Source organism: Oncorhynchus mykiss, chromosome 10 (genome assembly GCF_057628025.1).
Source record: "Oncorhynchus mykiss isolate SJ-2025 chromosome 10, ASM5762802v1, whole genome shotgun sequence".
Taxonomy (NCBI): Eukaryota; Metazoa; Chordata; class Actinopteri; order Salmoniformes; family Salmonidae; genus Oncorhynchus; species Oncorhynchus mykiss.
Genome location: NC_143031.1, coordinates 77,234,827 through 77,259,784, shown reverse-complemented (window position 1 = coordinate 77,259,784; position 24,958 = coordinate 77,234,827). Strand labels below are relative to the sequence as shown.

Here is a 24,958-nt window from a genome sequence, read left to right as displayed (position 1 = left end):
GGTTAAAGAAGGCAGAGGCAGACCATCTCTGTGACTCAATGACTCACAAAAATGGAAGCTAACATTTAAATGTGAATTCAGAAATGAAAAGACAAATTTACAATTCTTACAAATACTTATAATGATTACAAATGTGTATAAATGCTGGAACAGTGCACACATGTCAAACCAAAATGCTTATTAATAATGCTATTGTAAGTGAAGTGTCGTGGTACCTTTGGGTGTTTCTTCTGAGGAACCCTCCTTCTTTGGCTTCAACTCATCTCTGGCTTTTGGCACTGGCTCAATATTCTATAAAAAGTTGAATTCACAGGTTAACATGTTTAATATATTATGACATCGAATCTACAATTCTGGTCTGTTGAGGATAAAGCACAATAGCTTCCATTTCAAATAATGGCATGTTAATGCCTAGTCTGGCATGCCGAGCTTTGGTTTAATTCACATTAGGATGTGGTTGCCTTGTTGTGGTGCCTATCATACAGACATAGCCAATGTTGCATCAGGATAGGCAGTATGTTTGGAAAAAGGAAAGTTACTTTACACTTTTTAAATAAATATGTCCCGTATCTTCCCATTTTAATCTTTTGCGACAAGCAATCCCGGATCCGGGAGCGTAATCATCGCCTCAAACGAATTAGCATAACGCAGCGGACATAAATACACCTAGAAACTTTTCCTATTCATGAAAATCACAAATGAAATGAATTAAATATATTCAAACACAAGCTTAGCCTTTTGGTAACACAGGTATTAAATCATATTTGAAGATCCAGTATATCCCTGTTAAAGCAGCAGCCATAACATCAAACTGTCCATGATAAACTATTCAACTTTTTCAAAGTGAACCGCTAGAAAGTTCAAGATCTCACCCACTAGACTTAATTAGAGCAAGATCACACAATGTGATCGCACAACAACAGTGGTTGGCTGCTATCTTGGAATTTATGTAAGTAAATATGTTCATAGTAGCCTACACAGCACAACCCTAGTCAACACCCACTTTTAGTTTTCCTTGTTCTCCCTGGTGAATCTTCTCTTCCCAGCCCTTCAGTGGTTTGGAAGGAGATGGAATCTCTGGATGGGGCTTTGGGTCAAGAATACATCCACAAATTAGTGATTTCACTAGATTCAGAGTTAATTTACTGTTTTATTGTTATTCACTTTACATAGCTTATTTTCAAAATGTATATTACACAGAAACAAGCTGGAACGCAACGTTATATAACATTTAGCTTTAACCTTGAAATGAAACATGTCACATTACAGGAACATGATCAGCATGATCACTGAGGATGTAAAAGTGTGTCTTACCCTCTCAGCCTCTTCCTTCTTGTCATTGTGATTCCCCAATACCTCCTCTGCTGCACCTGGAATAGAGGTTGAGATATAATACTTTAGTGATGGCAGTATCTCAGATGCGGAAGGGAGATGCAGTGAGATCAGTGAAACCGTGTTTATGACTCTGGCTTACAAAGCCCTGACCTCAAATTTGTGGGCAGAACTGAAAAAGCATGTGCGAGCAAGGAGGCCTACAAACCTGACTCAGTTACACCAGCTCTGTTAGGAGGAATGGGCCAAAATTCACCCAACTTATTGTGGGAAGCTTGTGGAAGGCTGCCTAAAACGTTTTACCCAAGTTAAACAATTTAAAGGCAATGCTAACAAATACTATTTGAGTGTATGTAAACTTCTGACCCCCTGGGAATGTGATGAAAGAAATAAAAGCTGAAATAAATCATTCTTTCTACTATTATTCTGACATTTCACATTCTTAAAATAAGTGGAGATCCTAACTGACCTAAGTCAGGGCATTTTTGCTATGATTAAATGTCAGGAATTGTGAAAAACTGAGTTTAAATTTATTTGGCTAAGGTGTATGTAAACTTCCAACTTCAACTGTACATAGTAATTGCTATTAGCTAATTCATATTGTAGTTTGTAAGCTGAGAGTTAGAAAATATGACCGCTTGTGTTGCTCAATCTTTCCTCAGTTAGCGTTAGGACAAATGTAGCCTACATTTTTCCGGTTAGGATGATTGTGTTATGCTATAGTTACTTCTGTGAATATCTGAACATTGCATCCAAAAATAAACTGCTCACATTTTGGACATAACTTTGTAAGGACTGTGTTTGTGTAAATAGTTTCTGAAAAAATGTGGCCAGCTCAAACGCTGATTGTTGCGTCATTCGAAACTGGCCGTTCTAAATAAGAGTTCTAAATAAGTGTCCTAATCACACGGGTGTAATCGTATGCTTCAGGGACCACTGTGGAATGATCACACCCGTGTGATGGTACGTGTGAAAGGGTTAATTAGATACCACTATTACTACCAACTATATACATAATTATATACTACTACTACCACTACTACTACTACTACTACTACTACTACAACTACATAATAATTATTATAATAGTACTACAACTACTAATACATACTAATACTACTACTACCACTATTTAATGATATACTACTACTACTACTACTACTACTACTACTATATAATTAGATACGATTACTACTACTACTACTACTGTCACGCCCTGGCCTTAGTATTCTGTGTTTTCTTTATTATTTTGGTTAGGCCAGGGTGTGACATGGGTGATTTATGTGTCTTGTTTTGTCTAGGGTTTTTTGTAGTCTATGGGGTTGTGTTCAGTTGAGTGTTCTAGGTAAGTCTATGTTTGCCTGGAGTGGTTCTCAATCAGAGGCAGGTGTTTATCGTTGTCTCTGATTGGGAACCATATTTAGGCAGCCATATTCTTTAGGTATCTTGTGGGTGATTGTTCCTGTCTCTGTGGTTTGCACCAGTTAGGACTGTGTCGGTTTTTCCACGGTTTCTTATTTTGTATAGTTGATCAAATGAAGTGCCGTTTTCTTTGATAAAATCAATTTTTATAGCCTAAATCGAAATATTTTGTAAACCGTTTGTGACGTGAATTCCATCTCTATCAATTTTTTACGGAGCATTCGGCATGGTGGGTTTCAGTGCATTCCTTGTTTGCAACAGTCCAACATCATTTTTTTTTGCAGGGAGAATTGACCGAAGTGAGCTGATTTGAAGACAACTATAAATGACTGCCTTACGCACCAATAATTTTAGCGAAGCTTCATTGATTGACTATTTCTGCCCAATGACCACTGATCTTCTTGAAATCTAGCTGGGTAGATAGCCAATGAGCTGAGGTAAAAGCCATTATGTAATGGTTTGGGGTTGGACCACAATTCCTTGTTTGTAATCGCATGCGCAGGGAACTCCATTTTCGCCTTGACGATCAGAGGGGTTGCTGTAAGGCTTTTTATGCGCAGCTGTTTTTCGGAAAGTTGTAGTTTCAACGATTTCATTGAAGATATAAAGGCGAATAAATCATGTAAAGCAAAGTGAAAGTGAGATTTTTTGTTTGAGGAATCTTGAAGTGTTATGATTCAAACAGGAACTGAGGAGCTGTTTCTGCAAGGACAGGACGTACTTCTGGACGGGTAAGTGCTAATGCCATTTTATGAAATATAAAAATATATACGTATTATATATATAAAAAATAAAACATATTTTTTTGCAATGAAATGTATGGTGTGTGTGTCCTCTCCTTCCCAGGAAGAACCGTTACAACTACAATATAATTAAATACTGCTACTTCTACTACTATACAACTAGATACTAATACTACTAGAACTAAGACTATAACATTATATACTACTATCAGTACAACTAAAACTATATAAGTAGATACCACTACTACAACCATTAATACTACTGTATAATTAAATACTACTACTACTAGTGATACTACTAATATATAATTACAAACTACTACTAGAGATTTAGATACTACTACTATATAAATATATACTACTAATAATAATACATCTACTATATAATTTGATACTACAACTACTACTATATAATTAGATACTACTACTACTATATAATTAGATACTACTACTACTATATAATTAGATACTACTACTACTATATAATTAGATACTACTACTACTACTATATAATTAGATACTACTACTACTACATACATAATTAGATATTACTACTACTACTATATAATTAGATACTACTATATAAATAGCTACTACTACTAATAATACATCTACTATATAATTCGATAATTCTACTACTAATATTATATAAGTATATACTACTACTATATAATTAGATCTTACTACTACTTTATAATTAGATACTTCTACTAGTATATAATTATACACTACTACTAGTATATAATTATTGACTACTATATAATTATATACTACTACTACATACGTATATACTACATAATTAGATACTTCTACTACTACTACTAATACTATATAAGTATATACCACTATTACTATATAATTAGATCTTACTACTACTATATAATTAGATACTTCTACTCCTACTACTATATAATTAAATACTACTGCTACTACATAATTTGATACTACTACTACTATATAATTAGTGTATATACTACTACTACATAATTTGATACTACTACTACTACTGATTCAACTTCTACTACTATGAGACTCCTACTACTACTACATAACGTTCCATTACTATGCCAACTTCAATAGTTTGAGTTATTATATTGACAAAATGTACATTTTAGTCATTAGAGATCATGCGAATTTTTGCAGCTTTTTGTGAAAAATCGCGCAACTTTTCAACGTCCTGCTACTCATGCCAGGAATATAGTATATGCATATGATAAGTATGTGTGTATAGAAAACACTCTGAAGTTTCTAAAACTGGTTAAATCATGTCTGTGGCTATAACAGAACGTGTTCAGGAGTAAAAATCCCAGGGAAAACTGTTCACCAAAAACACACAAAAAATATTAATCAGCCAGTCTTTGAATTGTCTAAGGCGATAGAAAATAGATGAGGTTCCCATTACAATGCCTACAGCTTCCACACGATGTCGCCAATACTGGCATTTTATTGCAGGTTTATCCTTGGTGGGATGACGTGTAGGCACTTCCTGTCTTGTGGTGCACCGAGGAAGTTTATGAAAGTGAAAAAATGGACGACGATTTCAAGACTTGCTGCTATCGAATACAGATCGCTCCGTGATCAATTTGATCGATTATTAACGTTTATTAATACCTAAAGTTGGTTTACAAAAGTAGTTTGAAGTGATTTGTAAAAGTTTATAGGCAACTTGTTTAATTTTAAAAAGTGACGTTGCGTCTTGTAAAGGTGATTTTTTTTTTTCTGGATCAGACGGGCTTTATAAATAGACATTTTAGGTATACAATGACGGATTTAATCGGGAAAAATACCCAATTGTGATGTTTATGGGACATATAGGAGTGCCAACAAAGAAATTAATGTTTTATATTTTATTTCTGTGTTTTGTGTAGCGCCGGCTACCGCTAAATCTTTCGTTTAGGTCTCGTTCAGGTATTTCGGGGGGTGCATGCTATTAGATAATAGCTTCTCATGCTTTCGCCGAAAAGCATTTTACAAATCTGACATGTTGGCTAGATTCACAACGAGTGTAGCTTTAATTGAGTACCTTGCATGTGTGTTTTAATGAAAGTTTGAGTTTTATCGAGTACTACAGGTGGCGCTCTGAAATTTCCGCTGATTTTGGTTCCTGTACAGGAACAACAATACGCGTCATCCTTAAGAGGTTTTAACAGACATGACGTTTAAGGGCAATTAAAGGTGGTGTAAAGAACTTTAAAACAGGAGACAATACCTTTGGTGGTTTCTCTGTTTCCTTCTGAAGAGCCATCGGTCTCTGGTTTTGACTCATCATCGGACAAAGGCTGTTGAACATCTTCCAATTTCTAACAAAACAGTTAAATCAATAAATAACATTGGTTAAACTGAACTTGAAAATAAAAAGGGAAATTCCACCACTTTTTAATCTCATTTCCATTTATTAACCATTTACTAATCACTAGTAAAGTGTTTTTGCAACCCCTCATCTAAAGCGATTGCTGTTCATTCTTTATAAATGTTTTGCAAAGTGATGCATTGGTAGACCTGCCATTGGTAGACCTGCTGTACTTGATGCCCCTTTAAGGTGTCAAAATGGCTCAGAACATATCAATGGTAAAATAATAATCACAGAATGTGAAAGGAAACGTATCATATAAGCTATATAAAAAAAAAGAGAGCAGCACACATATATATATATATATATTAGTCCCTGGGAGTATATATCTTTATTTTTATACCTTACAGTTTATTGGGCGTTAGTCATCACTACATCAAATATTTTTATCTGTGTGTGCGCCAGCTCATGTATATTAAAGGAAATATATCAAACATTTTCTATAAATAATTTGCAAATGTTGGGGTAATGGTGAGCAAACTGTTTCTAAATGCTCTATACATAGTTTATTACTGACTGTTAATACATAGTATTACCCTGTTCTGTCTGTTTATACATGGTTTATTACTGACTGTTAATACACAGTATTACCCTGTTCTGTCTGTTTATACATGGTTTATTACTGACTGTTAATACATAGTATTACCCTGTTCTGTCTGTTTATACATGGTTTATTACTGACTGTTAATACATAGTATTACCCTGTTCTGTCTGTTTATACATGGTTTATTACTGACTGTTAATACATAGTATTACCCTGTTCTCTCTGTTTATACATGGTTTATTACTGACTGTTAATACACAGTATTACCCTGTTCTGTCTGTTTATACATGGTTTATTACTGACTGTTAATACACAGTATTACCCTGTTCTCTCTGTTTATACATGGTTTATTACTGACTGTTAATACACAGTATTACCCTGTTCTCTCTGTTTATACATGGTTTATTACTGACTGTTAATACACAGTATTACCCTGTTCTGTCTGTTTATACATGGTTTATTACTGACTGTTAATACACAGTATTACCCTGTTCTGTCTGTTTATACATGGTTTATTACTGACTGTTAATACACAGTATTACCCTGTTCTGTCTGTTTATACATGGTTTATTACTGACTGTTAATACACAGTATTACCCTGTTCTCTCTGTTTATACATGGTTTATTACTGACTGTTAATACACAGTATTACCCTGTTCTCTCTGTTTATACATGGTTTATTGCTGACTGTTAATACACAGTATTACCCTGTTCTGTCTGTTTATACATGGTTTATTACTGACTGTTAATACATAGTATTACCCTGTTCTGTCTGTTTATACATGGTTTATTACTGACTGTTAATACATAGTATTACCCTGTTCTCTCTGTTTATACATGGTTTATTACTGACTGTTAATACATAGTATTACCCTTTTCTGTCTGTTTATACATGGTTTATTACTGACTGTTAATACACAGTATTACCCTGTTCTCTCTGTTTATACATGGTTTATTACTGACTGTTAGTACACAGTATTACTCTGTTCTCTGTTTAGACATGGTTTATTACTGATGTCTAATACACAGTATTACCCTGTTCTCTCTGTTTATACATGGTTTATTACTGTCTAATACACAGTATTATCCTGTTCTGTCTGTTTTATACATGGTTTATTACTGACTGCTAAGACTGTTCTGCCCCTGAACAGGCAGTTAACCCACTGTTCCTAGGCCGTCATTGAAAATAACAATTTGTTCTGACTTGCCTAGTTAAATTTAAAAAAATACAAAGTATTTCCCTGTGATCTCTCAATTACTATGAATTTCACAAACATGTAGAGGCCCCTGGATGGAAATTCATAAGGGGTTTTTAAATATCAGTTTTAACTTTAGATGACATCATAATGTGATACTTTCTTAGGACCTTTTCTTCTTATGTAATTGTGTCTTACCATCTCTGCTGCCTCCTCCTTCTTGTCAACGTGTTCACCTGATACCTCCTCTGCTGGGTCTAGAATGGAGGGTGAGATATAGTACTGTAGATCAGCATACATGCAGAAAGTGGTTAGTTTGCAGACTGCTTATGAACTGTTGAAATGTTGTCTATTGTATAGTTATACTCAAATAGCTGCATCTTTTTGATGAACAACTTGCCTCGAGACTGAGGAGCTGGTCTTGTCAAAGTGTCTGGGTTTGCTGCTGGTAAAGGGGTCACAACACACTGTTGCTTTGTCTTTCCTTTCTGCACCTCCTCCTGTAGCTGGCTGATCTGCTGCTGCGTCTGTTGCTGCATGGATTGCATTGCCTGTTGCATTGACTGCTGTTGCTGTTGCAGTTGCATTGACTGCTGTTGCTGTTGATTCAATATGAAGACCTGTAGCATGACTCCTCGTGCTGCCATGCCATCAGGAGTGCCAGTGTTGTGAACAGGTGTGGTGTCTCTTCCGTCCCCTTCACCACCTGTTGCACCTTGTGACCCCTCATCACCAGGCCTCTCCATCACTAGAACCCCACCAGGTGGGGAATCCCACCACCTAAAGATGGACGGGCTGCAGCAGTCTAACGTCTGGCAGGGAAAACATATTGTTTTTAGAGTTTCTCAAAGTAAAAACATTGTTAGTGGTTTAGTCTCACAAAACAATACATTGAGTGGAGTGTGCAAAGTGACCAACACTAAGAACAGATCTCATATTAGTCATATGTTGTTCTCCTTACACTGGCTGTCAGTGGTATTGTTTTATAAATTCTCTAGATCACCTACATAGCCCCTGAATATTTAGCAACATTTTTGGTACATTACAAAACACACTGTCTTTCAAAGATTCCTTGACATATCCAATACACAGTTAAAAGTACTACAAAGGGTTTATTTCTGCAGGCTTCAAAATGGCTAACATGCATGAAGATGTCAGAATACAGATATGATGTCATTGTTTTAAAATAAAAAGCACACGTTTTTAACAACAGAGCACAACATGGTTCAACGTGGCAATACATCAGCACAGTCTTTATTCACGTTTTTTTTTTTAAATCACAGCCGTCTGGGAGCTAGATAAGGAATTCTATTACATTTTTTATTTTACATTTATTCAACCAAAGAAGTCACTTTCAGATTGACATCTCTTTTTCAAGTGAGCCCTGGTCAAGAAACCAGCATACATATAGTTAGTTACACAACACATCAAAAAACAGTTAAAACAGTGTCAAGTGCATAGGGGAGTTTAAAAGTGCCGGTTTAAAAACATAAAACTTGTGGTCAACAGCCCTACAATCTGGGATTTAAATGCATCAAACAGAACAAAATGTTCTAGTTTTAAGTCCTTTTCCAAAGTTTTTCAAGGGCAGCAAAGTCACGCGTAACCAACTCAGTTATTGTGTTGGGAACAGTTCTGTGTTCTCAGATGGTAATGTCCATGGGAAGAATCTGAATTGCATACTCCTCGTGTCCTCTCTTCTATCCTTGCCTCTTTCTCAAGCCCTATTGAATGAGAAAGCCAGAGGTACCACCACTCTGACCTTCTCCTCCAATGGGTTTTGAGAAAGAGGCAAGGATAGAAGAGAGGACACGAGGAGTATGCAATTCAGATTCTTCCCATGACTCTGTAGGATATACACTACATTACCAAAAGTATGTGGACACCGGCTCGTCGAACATCTCATTCCAAAATCATGGCTATTAATATGGAGTTGGTCCCCCCTTACTGCTATAACAGACTCCACTCATCTGGTAAGGCTTTCCACTAGATTTTAGGACATTGCTGCGGGGACTTGCTTCAGCCACAAGAGCATTAGTGAGGTTGGGCACTGATGTTGGGCAATTAAGCCTGGCTCTCAGTCGGGGTTCCAATTCATCTCAAATGTGTTTGATGGGGTTGAGGTCAGGGCTCTGTGCAGGCCAGTCAAGTTCTTCCACACCAATCTCGACAAAGCACTTCTGTATGGACCTTGCTTTGTGCACAGGTGCATCGTCATGCTGAAACAGGAAAAGGCCTTCCCCAACTGTTGCCAAACATTTGAAGCACAGAATCATCTAGAATGTCAGTGAATGCAGAAGCGTTGATTTCCCTTCACTGGAACTAAGGGGCCTAGCCCGAACCATGAAAAACATTTGGCACCAAACGTTACAGTTGGCACTATGCATTAGGGCAGGTAGCATTCTCTTGGCATCCGCCAAACCCAGATTCGTCTGTCGGACTGCCAGATGGTGAAGCGTGATTTATCACTCCAGAGAACGTGTTTCCACTGCTCCAATGAGTCCAATGGCAGCGAGCTTTGCACCACTCCAGCCAATGCTTGTCATGTACATTGTGATCTTTTTAAGCGCTACGTGGTATGAGCTTGTGTTGCCTACCACTTCGCATCTGTGTCGTTGTTGCTCCTAGACGTTGCCAATAACAGCACTTACACTTGACCGGGGCAGCTCTAGCAGGGCAGAAATGTGAAGATCTGACTTGTTGGAAACGTGACATCCTATGACAGTGCCATGTTGAAAGTCACTGAGCTCTTCAATCAGATAATTTAAAAAAACATTTTACTTCACCTTTATTTAACCAGGTAGTAGGCAAGTTGAGAACAAGTTCTCATTTACAATTGCGACCTGGCCAAGATAAAGCAAAGCAGTTTGACACACAACAACACAGAGTTACACATGGAGTAAAACAAACATACAGTCAATAATACAGTATAAACAAGTCTATATACGATGTGAGCAAATGAGGTGTGATAAGGGAGGTAAAGGCAAAAAAAGGCCATGGTGGCAAAGTAAATGCAATATAGCAAGTAAAACAATGGAATGGTAGATTTGCAGTGGAAGAATGTGCAAAGTAGAAATAAAAATAATGGGGAGCAAAATAAATAAATTAATTAATTAAATACAGTAGCGAAAGAGGTAGTTGTTTGGGTTAAATTATAGGTGGGCTATGTACAGGTGCAGTAATCTGTGAGCTGCTCTGACAGAGAGCTAGTGAGGGAGATAAGTGTTCCCAGTTTCAGAGATTTTTGTAGTTTGTTCCAGTCATTGTCAGCAGAGAACTGGAAGGAGAGGCGGCCAAAGAAAGAATTGGTTTTGGGGGTGACCAGAGAGATATACCTGCTGGAGCGCGTGCTACAGGTGGGTGCTGCTATAGTGACCAGCGAGCTGAGATAAGGGGGGACTTTACCTAGCAGGGTCTTGTAGATGACATGGAGCTTGGCGACGAGTATGACGCGAGGGCCAGCCAACGAGAGTGTACAGGTCGCAATGGTGGGTAGTATATGGGGCTTTGGTGACAAAACGGATTGCACTGTGATAGACTGCATCCAGTTTGTTGAGTAGGGTATTGGAGGCTATTTTGTAAATGTCATCGCCGAAGTCGAGGATTGGTAGGATAGTCACTTTTACAAGGGTATGTTTGGCAGCATGAGTGAAGGATGCTTTGTTGCGAAATAGGAAGCCAATTCTAGATTTAACTTTGGATTGGAGATGTTTGAAAGGAGAGTTTACAGTCTAACCAGACACCTAGGTATTTGTAGTTGTCCACGTATTCTAAGTCAGAGCAGTCCAGAGTAGTGATGTTGGACAGGCGGGCAGGTGCAGGCAGCGATCGGTTGAAGAGCATGCATTTAGTTTTACTTGTATTTAAGAGCAATTGGAGGCCACGGAAGGAGAGTTGTATGGCATTGAAGCTTGCCTGGAGGGTTGTCAACACAGTGTCCAAAGGGCTAGAAGTATACAGAATGGTGTCGTCTGCGCAGAGGTGGATCAGAGACTCACCAGCAGCAAGAGCGACATCATTGATGTATACAGAGAAGAGAGTCGGTCCAAGAATTGAACCCTGTGGCACCCCCATAGAGACTGCCAGAGGTCCGGACAGCAGACCCGCCGATTTGACACACTGAACTCTATCAGGGAAGTAGTTGGTGAACATTCTACTGCCAGTGTTTGTCTATAGAGATTGCATGGCTGTGTACTTTATTTTATACACCTGTTAGCAACAGGTGTGGATTAAATAGCAGAATCCACTCATTTGAAGGAATGTACACATACTTTTCTATATATAGAGTATATACAGTTCATTCGGAAAGCATTCAGACCTCTTGGCTTTTTCCACATGTTATTACGCTAAAGCCTTATTCTAAAATAGATTAAATAAAAAATCTACCCATAATGCCAAAGCAAAAACAGGCTATTAGAAAATGTTAGCAAATTTAAATAAAACATTTTTATTTATAAAATAATAATACCTTATTTGCATAAGTATTCACACCCTTTGCTATGAGACTCGAAATTGAGCTCAGATGAATCCTGTTTCCAATGATCATCCTTGAGATGTTACCACAGGAGTGCCCCTAGTAAATTCAATTGACTGGACATTATTTGGAAAGGCACAAACCTGTCTATATATAAGGTCTCACAGAGCAAAAACCAAGCCACGAGGTCAAAGCATATGTCCATAGAGCTCCAAGACAGGATTTTGTCAAGGAACAGATCTGGGGAAGGGTACCAAAACATTTCTGAAGCATTGAATGTCCCCAAGAAAACAGTGGCCTCTGATCTTGGGGACATTCAATGCTGCAGACATTTTTTGGTATTTATGTTTTAGAATTTTTTATACATTGCAAAAATGTCTAAAAAACATGTTTTTGGTTTGTCATTATGGGGTACTGCGTGTATATTGAGGAGGAAAATAAGGTTGTAATGTAACAAAATGTGGAAAGAGTCAAGGGGTCTGAATACTTTCTGGACACACTGTATCATCACCCTTGTCACTCCTGTTTAATAATTCAAAATCATTTTGGCACAGTAGGCATCAAGTCACTTGCCGATAATGTTGCAGAGCCCCACCTGTTTTGAGACCCACTTGTTTAGCATGTTATTTTGGCATTAATACATACCAGTTTGAAAAAAATATATATATATATAATTGAGTTAATAAAGCTGCATACAGACCTGGTGTATTTTTTGCTTTCTTGACTAAGGCAGCTCCAAAATGCAGTTGTTTCAGCCTAGCTTAGTGCTTTCTGTGGTGGTGGGGCAGCCGGCTAAAGCACAGAGCACTGACATTGGTAATTTTCTCTAGTTGCGCCGTAACTGGCTCAGTGTTCTTTCACTCATGGGGACACCACATCACCACATAGTCTTCAGAGAGAGCTAAACAGTTCAAGCACCCTTGAGTGCTTCCATTGACATACATTAGAAGTGCCTGTCCAAGAAGGCTCAGGGTCATTGGCCACAGATACCATGATGTCAAATCACGTTTAATCTACTGTAGCTTTGATTGGACTGATCATGTCAACATCATACTTTCAAAATCTTAGCTAGCAAGCAGTCATCATCATGAATCTACTGGCAAATCCTTTTCAATCCTTGTCCTAAGAAGATCAATTACAGATAAAACGTATCATCGGCCACTGGACATAAACATAACACAAGTCAAATCGCAAATTCAACAGTGAGTGTTTTGGAAGGAATCAGTGGCTAACTGCAAAGCAAAGGAACTGGGAAATCTCTGACTTTAGTGCATTCAAAACAACTGGGAACTCAGAAAAAACTAGCTCCAACTGGGAAAAGATGTTTCGAACAGTCATCCTACTTGGAATTTCAAGTCGGGAACTCGGGTCTCTTTCTAGAGCTCTGACTTTCTGACCTGAAGATCACTCACTTCATGAATCAACCTTGTTTTTTATTTTAGTTCCCAGTTGTCTTGAACGCATCATCAATCCAGAGAATGCCAGACTTTGATGACAAAGTTTGCCCACAAGAAGGACCGCAGCTCTAGTTTTCTGTTCAAGTGAGCACAGAACAACAATGGTGAGTCCAAAAATAGGTTTTGTATGCTGCTTCATAAATGAAATATACCAGGGAGATACAGTGGGGAGAACAAGTATTTGATACGCTGCCGATTTTGCAGGTTTTCCTACTTACAAAGCATGTAGAGGTCTGTCATGTTGTGACCATTCCATATTTCAGGAATCACATCATATTTCTCATCTTGATTCATTAGTTCTCAATATTTTTGTTGGTCCAGGATATGGCCAGCACCATTTTAAATTGCGATAGTAATGATTGACGCCAGTGAGTCACTGGCAGGAATTAGCTAATTGTCTGTGGTATTGAGTTTTAGCGTGAATGGAAGAGTTGAAGTTTGGGTGTGGACAACGAAAATGGCAACAACAAGTAGTAATTCAAACATGAGCTGTATAGCGCAAGGCTGTATGATTAGGCAAAAATAAATTCCCTCTGTAAAATACCATAGGCTACCCAAGTACCACATATTTTAAATATGTGGCTCCATGTCCTAAAAGGGAAGGAAATGCCAGCTTGAGCTAGCAGGATCTGCAGCCATCATGGACAAAGACTTTGCGATGAAGGGCACTTTTGATGCGCCAACTGGGAGTTTCCGAATGGAAGGGTCATAGGCCTACATTGAAGCCCTCTGCTTGAACCTCCATATTCAAATTCAAGGGTTATGGTGTAGGGGTTACTGAACGACCATCATCAACAACGCTGACTTCGGAGTTAAGCCAAAGCTGAACTGAATGAAGGAGGCGACGCGAGTCAATGCCGCCTGAGGTAAAGTTAACCGATCAGGAGTCATGACTGTTGTTGACTAAGCTAGTGATACACTGGACAACTTTGTTGCAACTTTAGTTGAAGGTAATTGCGTCCAAAGTGCTTTGTGTAACACCCCCAGCAACTAGCAAGCAACTTAACTGCAACACATTTTTTCCATGAGCCCTGTTATTAGATAGCTATTGTTAGCTAACTTCCACCTCAGATAGTCAATTAATACATCTTGCTGACAGATTAGTTTGTTTTTAGCTCCACCTCAGAGAGCTAGACTGAATTTCACATCACTAATGTTTACAAAAAAATAAATGTCCCTGTATTTGCTTTTGTGTGTGTGTGCTTACATAGCATACAAGACAGGTAGCTTGTTAATGCCAACTGTTATATTTGGGTTCAGTTGTCTTAACAAAATGTTTGTTTGTTTTCAGGATGACATCATCATCCCTGAAAAGATTTTCATCCTGGAGTAGACTAGGCAGAGGAGGTACATTTAAGCTCAGTTTTTCACAATTCCTGACATTTAATTCTAGTTAAAATTCTCTGTTTTATGTCAGTTAGGACCACCACTTTATTTTAAGAATGTGAAATTAGTATTTGGTAGCATTCCCTTTAAATTGTTTAACTTGGGTCAAACATTTTGAGTAGCCTTCCACAACATTCCCGCAATAAGTTGGGTGAATTTTGGACTATCCATCCTGACAGAGCTGGTGTAATTTTCACAACCTGGCCTAAGCAAAATAGAGAATAAAAACCTCTCTATGGCCAGGGTGTGAAAATTACACCAGCTCTGTGTAATTTAGGGTGGGCAATCTAGTTTCTTCATTTCTATGTTTTCTGTTTCTATGTTTTGGCCGGGTATGGTTCTCAATCAGGGAAAGCTGTCTATTGTTGTCTCTGATTGGGAATCATACGTAGGCAACATTTTTTCCTTCGCATTCTGGTGGGTAGTTGACTTTGTTAGTGGCACTAAAGCCCTAGTAAGCTTCACGGTCGTTTCTTTGTTTCTTGTTTTGTTGGCGACATTTCTATAAATAAAAGGAATATGTACGCTCACCACGCTGACAGTAACTGAGTCAGGTTTGTAGGCCTCCTTGCTTGCACATGCTTTTTCAGTTCTGCTTACACATTGTCTATAGGATTGAGGTCAGGGCATTGTGATGGCCACTCCAATACCTTGACTTTGTTGTCCTTAAGCCATTTTGCCACAACTTTGGAAGTATGCTTGGGGTCATTTTTCATTTGGAAGACCCATTTGCGACCAAGCTTTTTAACTTACTGACTGATATCTTGAGATTTTGCTTCAATATATCCACATAATTTTTCTCCCTCATGATGCCATATATTTTGTGAAGTGCATCAGCCCCTCCTGCAGCAAAGCACCTCCACAACATGATGCTGCCAACCAGATGCTTCACGGTTGGGATGGTGTTCTACGGCTTGCATGCCTCCCCCTAAGGCTTGCATGCCTCCCCCTCCATATATAACGATGGTCATTATGGACAGTTCTATTCTTGTTTCATCAGACCAGAGGATATTTATCCAAAAAGTGCGATCTTTGTCCCAATGTGCAGTTGCAAACCATAGTCTGGCTTTTTTTATGGCGGTTGTGGAGCAGTGGCTTCTTCCTTGCTGAGCGGCCTTTCGGGTTATGTCGATATAGGACTTATTTTACTGTGGATGTAGATACTTTTGTACCTATTTGAAATAATCTGTCTGTAAACAATTGTTGGAAAAAGTACTTATGCACAAAGTAGATGTCATAACTGACTTGCCCAAACTATAGTTTGATCCAGGAAAAAACTGCTTTAGAAAACGCAACGTCATTTTTTAAAATTAACAAAGTTGCCTATAAACTTTGACAAAACACTTCAAACTACTTTTGTAATCCAACTTTAGGTATTAGTAAACGTTAATAATCGATCAAATTGATCACGGGGCGATGTGTATTCAATAGCTCCACGTCTTGAAATGATGGTCGATATTCTCTCTTCCAAAACATACCCACAAAACCTTTTCTCACCTGTGTTTTGCGGGTAGTTATTTTCGGTTTTGTGTTTCTGCACCTGACAGAACTGTTCGTTTCACGCTTTGTTATTTTTGTTCTAGTGTTCAGTTTTAATAAAAATCATGAACACTTACCACGCTGCGCTTTGGTCCGATCCTTCTTCATCAGACGACCGTTACACAGAGTTCCACAATAAATGTTTGTTTTGTTCAATAATGTCCATCATTTATGTCCACATTCCTCCTTGATGTTAGCGCGTTCGCCCAGTAATCCAACTTTATGACGCATGAGCAGTCCAAAAGTGCCTTTACAGTCTGTAGAAACATGTCAAACGAAGTATAGAATAAATCTTTATGTTTTTAACATCAATCTTCAATAATGTTCCAACCGGAGAATTCCTTTGTCTGTGAGAAAAGCAATGGAACGCGAGGTCACGAGCGCGTGGCTCTCTGCCAGACACCTGACTCATTCCCCTCTCATTCAGCCCCACTTCACAGTAGAAGCCTGAAACAACGTTCTAAAGACTGACATCTAGTGGAAGTCTTAGGAAGTGCAACATGTCCAATATCCCACTGTATCTTCAATAGGGAATGAGTTGAAAAACGACCAACCTCAGATTTCCCACTTTCTGGTTAGATTTTTTTTCTCAGGTTTTTGCCTGCCATGAGTTATGTTATACTCACAGACATCATTCAAACAGTTTTAGAAACGTCAGAGTGTTTTCTATCAAAATCTACTAATTATATGCATATTCTAGCTTTTATGGCTGAGTACCAAGCATTTTAATTTGGGCACGCTTTTCATCAAATTCCCAATGCTGCCCCCTACCCTAGAGAAGATAAGATAAACTACTGTTGTATTATTCTTGTGAATTAAGCCTTTCATGTGATGCCTCTTCTTGTTTCATTGGAACTTGTAAAAACACCTTAATTACCCCTGTAATTTACTAGCTAGCTATGTACAGTATGTTTGTAATCTGTCTCCACTACCATGTACCCAGTTTGCTTTGGATAAATAACACTTGATTTGATTTACTATTTGTACATAAGGTGCTGGAATTAGTCCTATGTCTTGAAAAACTTAAAGCAGGCTAGATTCACTAAAAGGACTGGTTTTATTCCAACTCAAACCCTATGTAGATGCCACTTGCTTCTGGGTATGCGCACCTTATGGGAGACACCACTCACCTAGAGATGATGCGACCTACACCTCGTCCAATTCTCTCTTGTGCCAATAGGGTGAACTGGCACTAAGCATAATGTAGTTATATTGAGCACTCATTGGTTAAAATGAGATTTCATGATGCTGACTGCGATTCAAACTCTAGTCGTCTAATCAAAAGGTGAAAGCATGCCAAATAACACTGGTAATAATTACTGTTGTAGGTTACTGATTGTATATAAATGGAGCACTCCGCCATTATTGGTCTTCATAAAAAAACCTGATGTTAGCTTCAAACAACTTATAATCAAGAAAAATGGTAGTAACTATTTAACTGGCATATCGGCTGCTGACTGGTCGAGTAACCTCTTCTGCCAGGAAGTCCTTCATAAGGATTAGTGAAACGTCCAATATATTGGCCATTATCTGTCAGAATCCGCACTCACACCAGTTTGTCAACACTACGCCAACCCTCTAGCTGAGGTGTCGCTGGCGGCATATACAGTATATGTCTTCCTACTGCTACGAGAACAAACTCTCTGATCTGGGGTACCGATTGGCTCAAAAATAAATGGTTTCAGTAAGTTTATTGGCTCCCTAAGTAACATTATTTTCTCTGTCATAAACTCTTTCGCAGACTTGGTGTTACTTTGCCACTCTGTAAATTCAGCCATTTTTGGGATTTCCAAAACTCAGGGCTGCCAACTTCTGAAGAAAGCTTGGAGTGAGATGTGAAATGCATTGCCCCTGGCACTAGATGGGAAAAATGTTACTGTTTTACTCATTTCCTGTAATTCTACGTTTTTTGACATAGTAAAAATATAAAATAAACCCAGATCAGGGATATTCAGGATGATTTGAACACTAAATGAACACTTAAAATTCAACAATTTTGTTACTTTGAGATTTTGAGGGGGGTGACATTTTAGTATGTTATTCTTTTTTTGGGTGATTTGACGCTTTATTCAGTCAGTAAGGAAATGAGATGGGAAGGTGGGAAGCAGGGATTGATCCCTTTTCTCAGGTGGAAAGTTGTATGTGACACGTGGGAGTATTACCACTACAACAATTGTAATATTAATGGTTGATGGCAGTTTGTAGCCAAATCCTAGATTGCAATCTCCTTGTCCATAGACTGCTTTCAAGGTAAGGACACAAACATTTCACATTTTTTAATTTGAACTATCTCTTTAAAATAGGGTTGGCAGAAAATCCTGCTTGCTCTCCAGGAGGGTTGGCCGACCATGATCTATGCTTCCCTAGTGCTGGGTGTTTGAAAATGTTCTTGTCATAACAATGTGTTTTTTTTATCACCAACCTTCAAGACAAATCTAATGAATATTAATATTCAGGTGGTTTATGTCTACTAGTTAAATATAACTTCCATCATCTTACTCTATATAGACAAAATATGATGTGTTTATGAGTTGACATTCCCCTTACCATCTCTGCCTAGCAGAGACTAAAATGAACTGAACTGAAACTAAAATGTCAAAAAGTATATTTTATTCCTGGAGCATTTAATATCCAATGCTTATTTCTATGATGTATTCAAAACTGTCCATGAATGGCTGCAAAAATACATAGCCTCTTATCAATTCATGTTCAAAGACACAAGTAGGCATATCAGATTTCAAATATGTAATTACACTGGCAAAATTGGGAAGTGGAAAAAGAAAGTGTGGGGCATAACAGCTTTGTTCTTTCTGATAAGCGCAGCAATTACCCTATATTTTAGGCCATTGTTAAGAATGCGAATTGTTCCACTGATCAGACTAAATAAAGTAAATAGATAATACAATCCACTGAAGATAATATTAGATTAATCTGCCCCACACCCTAACCAAATTATGTTTTTATTTATTGTCTCCCGTTTATAATCAAATGTTAACTTTTGGGTTCACAATCTGACAAAATTATTTTCATAGTTACAAAACAGGTCCCTGCTGCTTTTTCGTTGTCCCTTCCTAAATGCCAATCACCAGACCAGTGTGGATTACATCGATGTTAGTACATGTTGTCAAAAGCCAGCATTCTGCAATAGGGACGGGAGTAACAGCAACCAAATTTGTATATAAACCAACATTGTATATAAAACAGCGCCACCGTGCTACTCTTTCTACAGCTTTATAAACTCAGCAGAGAACGTTCTCTCCCCATTCATTTCCGTTCTAATCTTGAGTGGCGTTTCTTTAAAACATGCATCCAATCCCCTTTAGCACTTACATAACTAGACCAATCGTATGCTTCAATGTGGTCCGTTTCACAGTGCTGTGGCAAGACAGGACAATTATAGAGGTTCCTCTCATTTTGAGTTGCTCCGATTTCAAAATGATTTGAAGCACAGTTGAAAAGTTAACGCGCTGACTATATAATGGACTAATTACAAAAATAAAAGCAGTACTTTTCAGTGCGTGAGATATAAGAGGTGTGCAGTGAAAGCTTGAGAAGAGGGTCAAATGCGTGTTTACAGTCAATGCGTGAGAGTTGGCAGCTCTCAACTTTCTCTCGTGCCAGTGATGCAACACTGTCAATATGGCGGTTACAGTTAGCTGGCGTTCTAAAGCCAAGTGTTTCCATTTTCCTTTAAATCAATACTAGACCCGTTTTAGGAGTGTGCATAATGCTTTTATCATAATGCCTACATTATATTGCCTTTAATTACAAATTATGTTTCCATGAGTTACTCTAGGGTGGGTTCATAAATTCACTCTGGCTATCTACTCCAATTTCAGAGCACTCTCGTCTGAGTGTGCGAGAGCACACAAGAACTGATGCGCAACACCTGTTGAATATGACCAGTGTGAGTAATTAGTTGTTGCCAGCAGCACAGTTAAAGTCACCAACGCTCCAGAAAACATGAAAACAGCCGAACCTGCTCTGCTAGGGAGAGTAAAATAGTCAGAATGAGTTGTTCTCTCATTTGTGTCTGGAAGTAGCTAGCCAACTTTAGCCAGTAAACTTGGGTGCTTGACTGCCTTTGTGAGATCAGAACGCTCTGATCAACCCTACTCCTCTGATCATCCTCCTTACTCCTGGCCAGAGCTTCAAGTGTGCGCTCTGAACACTCCGAGAGCAAAGCGCTCTGAATTTACAAACGCCCAGAGAGTGGATTTACGAACACACCCCTCGTTACAATAGTCCGCCACAGTGGACACATCATAAAACCCATAAAAACACAGAAATTGTTTCAATTGTTTTTCCTTCATTCATATTTCACATTGTGAATAAATAAATAAAAATTGAATGAATTGTGTGTTTGGTGTAGGCTTAGCTAGGCGTGATGTTTTGATCGCCATGGAATCAGTGGACATTTTATCATGTAAATCTTGGTTGAGCAAACTCAAAACAATGTTTTTCGATACATGCCAGCAAAGCCACTACACAACACTAAACAATACATGAATTGCACTATAACGGTGACAAACTGTTGGGACAGCATTATGTAGGCCCTAACAGCAGAGCTTTCTTTTCAGCACCATGGAGTGAATCCTTACCACCGCTACACCTGGCTATAAGCGGAGCCTCGCCTGGCAGGGAAACAATTAATTTAGCCTCGTTTACTGCATTTAAAAAAAACATAGCTGTTATGGTTGACTTGCTTAAACAAATGTGGATTCCGCTCACAATTGAGATGTGCAAACTATGTCATAAGGGGACAACGAGCGGATGAGAGGCAATTCGTAATTTCGATGAAGACAATAATGAGCGAGCTAGGAAGGGTGTAGTCAATATAACTATTTGTTCAGCACTTTTGAAATGTGCAGTGACAAAATTCAGAACATGGACTGTTCTTACAATATTCTCCCTGTACACCAAGTCAGAACCGTAGGATAAATAAAGGGGGGGAATATAAGCAGACATTGAAAGCTCTGACAATATTCAATGATTATATTTCTCAAAAACAGGTTATAGGCTACATGTGCACCACCAAGTCAGAACAGTAAGCTAAGTTATGAGGTACCAAATTATTAGGGTGTGGCACATGGGCTACTAACAGCTTACTACACAACATACAATTAGTGTTACTTTCTTAGCTACAGTATACATATCTCCCGGGTATATTCCATCATGTATGCAGCGGCATACAATACATTTTTCGACTAACCTTGCTGTATTGTGCTCACTAGAACAGGAAGGTGGTGCAGCGATCCTTATAGTCACATTTTGTCTTCAAACTTTGGCAACAAAGTCTGGCATTCTCTGGATTTATGGTGCTTTCAAGACAACTGGGAACTGGGAAAAAAACATGGTTGAATCATGACGTCAGTGATCTTCAGGTTGGAGCTCTGGAAAGAGGCCTGAGTTCCCGACTTGGATTTCCGAGTTGGATGATCGTTCAAAACTTATTTTCCCAGTCGGAGCTCATTTTTTTCTAGAGTTCCCAGTTGTCTTGAATTCACTGAAGTCTGAGATTTCTCAGTTCCAAGTTTCCAGTTGTTTTGACCTCGGCAGAAGTCATGCTGGATGGACAGCATGGCCAATGTATTCAACCTTTTCTGGCCCATGGCATGTGAATGTAAAAGAGAACCTTAAACCCAGACTTGGACCACACACACACTCCACTAAATAGCAGGACAGTGATTGCTTTACAATACTTGCAGTTAGCAACTGATTCCTTCCAAACCAATCATTGTTCATTTTGTTGTGTAATGTTTATGTTCAATGGCCGATGAGCACTGATACATTTTATCTGTAAGTTCTCTTCATGTGACAAAGATTGAAAAGGCTTTGCCAGTAGATTGTTGGTGGGATTCATGATGATGACTGCTTGTCTAGTTTGCTAGTTAAGATTTTAAAAGTATGATGTTGACATGATCAGTCTCAAAGCTACGGTAGATACAGTATAATGTGATTTGACGTAATTTTATTTGTGGCCAATGAACTTGAGCCTTCTTGGATCGGCACTTCTAATGCAACTCTATGGCAGCAACCATGGGGCTTGAATTTTGTAGCTCTCCCCGTAGATTATGGTGACGTAGTGTTCCCATGAGTCACATTTTCACACACTGTATATAGACTTTCTTCTTTTTCTATTGTGTTATTGACTGTACGCTTGTTAATTCCATGTGTAACTCTGTTGTTGTTTGTGTCACACTGCTTTGCTTAATCTTGGCCAGGTCGCAGTTGTAAATGAGAACTTGTTCTCAACTAGCCTACCTGGTTAAATTAAGGTGAAATTTAAGGTGAAATATAAAATAGAAATAAATAAATAAACAGAGGGCTGAGCCAACTGAGCGCAACTAGAGAACATTACCAACCCCTACACTGCCTCACCACCACAGAAAGCACTGAGCTAGACTGAAACACCTGCATTGTGGAGCTGCCTTACTCAAGAAAGCAAAAAAGAGACCATGTTTGTATGCGGCTTTATAAACTCAATTATATTTTTTTACACTGTTTGCAAACTGATATGTGACACGAATTAATGCCAAATTAACATGCTAAATAGGTGGGGCTCAAAACAGGTGGGGCCCTCAAAACGGGTCGCCACTGCATGTAATTCTCTCTCGGACAAAGTGAGATTTATCAATATATTTGCCTCAATTTACTCAAAAAAAATTGCAATGCTACTTATTGATAAAAGTGATCTCGTCTGAGAGATATTTGCACGATTATCAAAACGTCACGTGAGGGTAGGCCTACACGAAACACAGACCTTATACAAAGAAGTTCTACAATCCCAGTTGGAAACATGCATGGTGAAAAAACTATTGGAACCATTTCCTGGTTTTATGACTCATAATGTGGTACTCAATAAACGTTTTACAGAAGGCTTTGTATAAAATCATTTGCATATAGTCTTTACGGAAGTCATGCTTCATTTTTGAATGTCAATTTAGAAAGAAAAAAACAACCGTTTGTTGTATTAATACATGAAACAATAATGTGGTTTAGGTTTGTGCCTTTGCAATAGTAACTTTAAAAAAAGTCCTTACCTGTTGAGTTGGTACCCAGAGTCATATGTCTACAAATGGAGACGCAGCTGACACTTTATAGCGATGTGGGGCGTAGGCTTAGTTGTACTTCATGAAGTGATAGGTCACACTTATCTTGAAGGTTTTCCTTTTCTAGTCAATCAGGTTATTTCTTGTAAATCATGGAGTTCCAGTCTGTCTAGTTCAGGTGCAGAAGCAGTTGCCCCTCCCTTGCATACTGCCTGCCTCACCTGGGACAACTTTAGAGATTCCAGTTTTCTAACAGTCACAAGGCTGTTGACAACCAAGGCACCTTTATTTATTTATTTATTTATTTTTATTTAACCTTTATTTAACCAGGTAGGCAAGTTGAGAACAAGTTCTCATTTACAATTGCGACCTGGCCAAGATAAAGCAAAGCAGTTCGACACATACAACGACAGAGTTACACATGGAGTAAAACAAACATACAGTCAATAATACAGTATAAACAAGTCTATTTACAATGTGAGCAAATTAGGTGAGATAAGGGAGGTAAAGGCAAAAAAGGCCATGGTGGCAAAGTAAATACAATATAGCAAGTAAAACACTGGAATGGTAGATTTGCAATGGAAGAATGTGCAAAGTAGAACAAAAAATAATGGGGTGCAAAGGAGCAAAATAAATAAATAAATTAAATACAGTTGGGAAAGAGGTAGTTGATAGGGCTAAATTATAGGTGGGCTATGTACAGGTGCAGTAATCTGTGAGCTGCTCTGACAGTTGGTGCTTAAAGCTAGTGAGGGAGATAAGTGTTTCCAGTTTCAGAGATTTTTGTAGTTCGTTCCAGTCATTGGCAGCAGAGAACTGGAAGGAGAGGCGGCCAAAGAAATAATTGGTTTGGGGGTGACTAGAGAGATATACCTGCTGGAGCGTGTGCTACAGGTGGGAGATGCTATGGTGACCAGCGAGCTGAGATAAGGGGGGACTTTACCTAGCAGGGTCTTGTAGATGACGTGGAGCCAGTGGGTTTGGCGACGAGTATGAAGCGAGGGCCAGCCAACGAGAGCGTACAGGTCGCAATGGTGGGTAGTATATGGGGCTTTGGTGACAAAACGGATTGCACTGTGATAGACTGCATCCAATTTGTTGAGTAGGGTATTGGAGGCTATTTTGTAAATGACATCGCCAAAGTCGAGGATTGGTAGGATGGTCAGTTTTACAAGGGTATGTTTGGCAGCATGAGTGAAGGATGCTTTGTTGCGAAATAGGAAGCCAATTCTAGATTTAACTTTGGATTGGAGATGTTTGATATGGGTCTGGAAGGAGAGTTTACAGTCTAACCAGACACCTAAGTATTTGTAGTTGCCTGCAGTTGTTTAAGATATCAGTCAACCTATTTCCTGTATTCTTGAAATGATTCAACATTTTGTTTAATGTAGTAAAGTTTATTTTCGATATATACTTCAAATGGAGCACACTTGATTAAAAACATATATTAAATGTCATTCAAA

General features: G+C 38.4%; 1 protein-coding gene across 2 annotated transcripts in view; it reads right to left on the bottom strand.

Annotated features, from left to right (window-relative positions):
• LOC110518665 (interferon-induced very large GTPase 1) overlaps window positions 1-23,592 on the bottom strand; it is a 30,468-nt gene extending 6,876 nt beyond the window's left edge. The window contains exons 1-7 of one of the 2 annotated variants that reach the window (XM_036954127.2): window positions 23,487-23,592; window positions 7,988-8,399; window positions 7,786-7,844; window positions 5,707-5,797; window positions 1,315-1,370; window positions 1,004-1,087; window positions 216-291 (exon numbers count right to left, since the gene is read on the bottom strand). In XM_036954127.2, coding sequence (XP_036810022.2) covers window positions 216-291; window positions 1,004-1,087; window positions 1,315-1,370; window positions 5,707-5,797; window positions 7,786-7,844; window positions 7,988-8,333 — 712 coding nt within the window. In that variant the 5' untranslated portion in view covers window positions 8,334-8,399; window positions 23,487-23,592. Of the gene's footprint in view, window positions 1-215; window positions 292-1,003; window positions 1,088-1,314; window positions 1,371-5,706; window positions 5,798-7,785; window positions 7,845-7,987; window positions 8,400-16,520; window positions 16,701-23,486 lie in introns of those variants that run through there. The other variant, XM_036954128.2, reaches the window with a different exon arrangement.
• Window positions 23,593-24,958: the final 1,366 nt, after the last annotated feature.